General features: G+C 42.5%; 1 protein-coding gene across 1 annotated transcript; it reads right to left on the bottom strand.

Moving 5' to 3' along the window:
* Positions 1 to 235: 235 nt before the first annotated feature.
* Positions 236 to 2,487, bottom strand: gnrhr1 (gonadotropin releasing hormone receptor 1). The gene is made up of 3 exons (XM_027012117.3): positions 1,957 to 2,487; positions 841 to 1,048; positions 236 to 765 (listed from the first exon to the last, which is right to left on the bottom strand). Exons 1-3 carry the CDS (start codon positions 2,485 to 2,487, stop codon positions 359 to 361), a joined length of 1,146 nt encoding a protein of 381 aa, XP_026867918.3. The 3' UTR covers positions 236 to 358.
* Positions 2,488 to 2,769: the final 282 nt, after the last annotated feature.

Genomic DNA, 2,769 nt, shown 5'->3' with positions numbered 1-2,769 from the left:
ATTTTAGCCTGCTTTATTTGGTTACCACATCTGAAATCAGTTCTACACCTCTTGTTAACTCTCTTGTCTATGAACTAATGTTGCAATAATATAAAACTGGTAAAACAAGTAAAACATTTTTAACATGAATGTACATATCTTAAATCAAAGGGGAAAGTATGCACTTTTAAGTTCTTATAATTGTGTATTTGAAGGTAATTCTTCAGTGGAATTTGAAGGATTTTCATCAAAATCTTGACACATGAAACAGCTGTAATGCTTAATGAGATAGGCAGGTATAACAGAACAATGACCATGCCGCCTTTTTGCCTTTACTCTTCCTTTGTGGCACAAGTAACTCTTAGGTTCTTCATGTAATCTATATTTGTTGTCCAATGGGTTGGTCACCACTTCCCAGGTCTGACTCAGCCTCTCCACTGGCTCCTCTCCTATGGCAAGAGAACTGGTCCAGAGACTTGGGTGAAGCTTTCTGATTCCTCCAACACAAGCAGCTGGCCAAGTCTGCACGGAATGATGGTGTAAAGAGACCATAGATGACTGGATCACAGCATGTGTTGAGGTTTCCAAAAACAAAGAAGGCATGGTGGACATATTCAGGAATCACCTGTAGCATCTGAGGCTGAAACCAATACCAAATTCCAAGTAGGTAATATGGTGTCCAGCAGATCACAAAGGAGGCAACAATGATAATGGTCATTTTTAGAGTCTTCATACGTGCTTTGGGGATCATATCGGTTCCACTGCGTCTCAAACAAGGCTCTCCTCCTAGGGAGTAATTGCAGTAATTATACCTTATAACAGATCAATGACATGATCACATTAGGAAAGTGAGTCACTCACCCTTGTCTTTGCTTCTGTGCATTTGGCGGTTGATCTCAACCAGGATGTGTGTGTAGCAGAAGCTCATGACGAACAAAGGGAACACGTAGAGAGTGACAAAGTGGAACATATTGTAGGCAGTCTCCTGCCAATGCTGCTGGAAGCTTCCATGTGTGACACACTGGACAAAGTCCACCCCCTCAGCCTTGATTGCTCGGAAAATGAATAACTGTCATACAGGAACAAGATTTAAATATAGTCAGTGGTGAGAATAGTATAGTATGAGATAAGAGTACAGTGTGAGGGAAGAGTACACAGATAAGCTTTAGTCTGACTGAAAATTTGTGAATGATGCATGTACTTGAATGTACTTTCTGAACTGGTCCAATATATAATACAGCAATTATTACACAATAGTAATTAGTAATTCACACAATTCTCTTACATGATTACTACAACTGTAACAGTGAGCAGTAAGGAGGCAGACACGTGTAGAGAAGAGCGAGATTTAGTAAGGGCAAATCCAGAGTCGTAGTCGTTGGAGTAGTCCAGGGTCACAGAGCCAATACAGAAAGCACAACAAGTGTCTATTTCTGTACCAATATAATGTTTTCATAATAGAATCTGTATTTAACCTTTTAATTTAACTTAATTTTAATTTTTGTAATTGTAATTTTAATATTATTTAGTTTAGCAGGGCGGTGGTAGCTCAGTGGTTAAGGTACTTGACTAATGATCAGAAGGTTGCCAATTCAATCCCCACCACTGTTGGATTCAACCCTCAATTGCTCAAGTTGTGTTCAATCAGAATTGCAAGTTGCTTTGGATAAAAGTGTCAGGTAAATGTTATTTTCTCTGTTATTCTCCCTGCTATGAATTGTTTATAAATAAATCTCTGACTACAATCACAAAAGCCTTAATTCCATAAGGCACAAGAGCATTCTTCAAACACACAGACATACATGTCAGCCTATCATTTCTTAGTCCGTTAACTCAGAACAAAATATACAGCTTCTGTGTAATTGCCAGGTTCCTCCATACACCCATCTCAAAAAGTGTTAGCTTTCAGTGTTCTCCTCAGACACAACAGAGCACATGAACCATTGTGTGTAAAGGGGCAGGCTTAGCCTAACTGACCTGTGGTGAGGCAAGGAGCAGGCTGAGAGTCCAGGCGGTCAGCAGCATCCTCCTGTTCCTGCGTCCCACGTCCAGGGCATCCAGGGGGTGCAGGATGGCATGGTGTCTGTCCAGGCTCACCACCACCAGGATGAACGCTACTGCGTGCATGGCAAAAAGCTTCAGGAAACAGAGTATCTTGCACATGCCATTGCCAGCATACCACTGTACTGTCAAGTTCCATGCTGCATCCAGCGGCATCACCACGAAGGTCATGACCAGGTCGGCAGAGGCCAGGCTGCCGATGAGGGGTCGCAGGTGAGAGGCCAGATGTTGGCCACGGCCCCGTGTCACACTTAGCACCACTGATAGGTTACTGATGGCCGCGAACACAAAGAGCACCAGAGTAGCGATGACACGGAAGCGTGCAGCCTCAGTGAAGGCGGGGGCCTCCCAGGGCGGTTGGAGCCATGTTGGTGAGGCACTCAGGAGAGGCAAGTTGACAAAGATGCTCGCGGGGCTTGGCAGCAGGAGAGTCGAGTTTCCTGACATCCTGGAACTAAAGGATGTTCATGCTTCATCTCATATAATTAGTAAATAAAGGTTTTGCACTCAGGAGAGGCAAGCTTGTAAGCTTTTAAGCTTTTTAATCTTTAATTTATGAAAGGCCTGACTGCATAAGTTTTATTAGCGCATTAGTAAAGAAAATCAGTGATGTTGCAGGGAGGGAGAAGATACTAAGCTGTATCATACATATATATCAAGAAAGAAAGACATCATGAAATGTGGTTGTGAAAAGTATGAACCAGATATGATCAATGCCTCGAATTCCTG

This window comes from Electrophorus electricus, chromosome 2 (genome assembly GCF_041902795.1).
Source record: "Electrophorus electricus isolate QZ-2024a chromosome 2, ASM4190279v1, whole genome shotgun sequence".
NCBI classification, from domain to species: Eukaryota; Metazoa; Chordata; class Actinopteri; order Gymnotiformes; family Gymnotidae; genus Electrophorus; species Electrophorus electricus.
Note: the sequence above shows the minus strand (reverse complement) of the source record. Positions and strands in the feature narration are given on the sequence as shown.

Excerpts from the sequence above, each read along its gene's own strand:
- gnrhr1 (XM_027012117.3), bottom strand. The coding sequence starts at position 2,487 with ATGTCAGGAAACTCGACTCTCCTGCTGCCAAGCCCCGCGAGCATCTTT. Across the intron at positions 1,049-1,956 it reads TGCTCCTTGCCTCACCACAG|TTATTCATTTTCCGAGCAAT; the intron begins GTCAGTTAGGCT and ends CCTGTATGACAG. Across the intron at positions 766-840 it reads GCACAGAAGCAAAGACAAGG|GAGGAGAGCCTTGTTTGAGA; the intron begins GTGAGTGACTCA and ends ATTACTCCCTAG.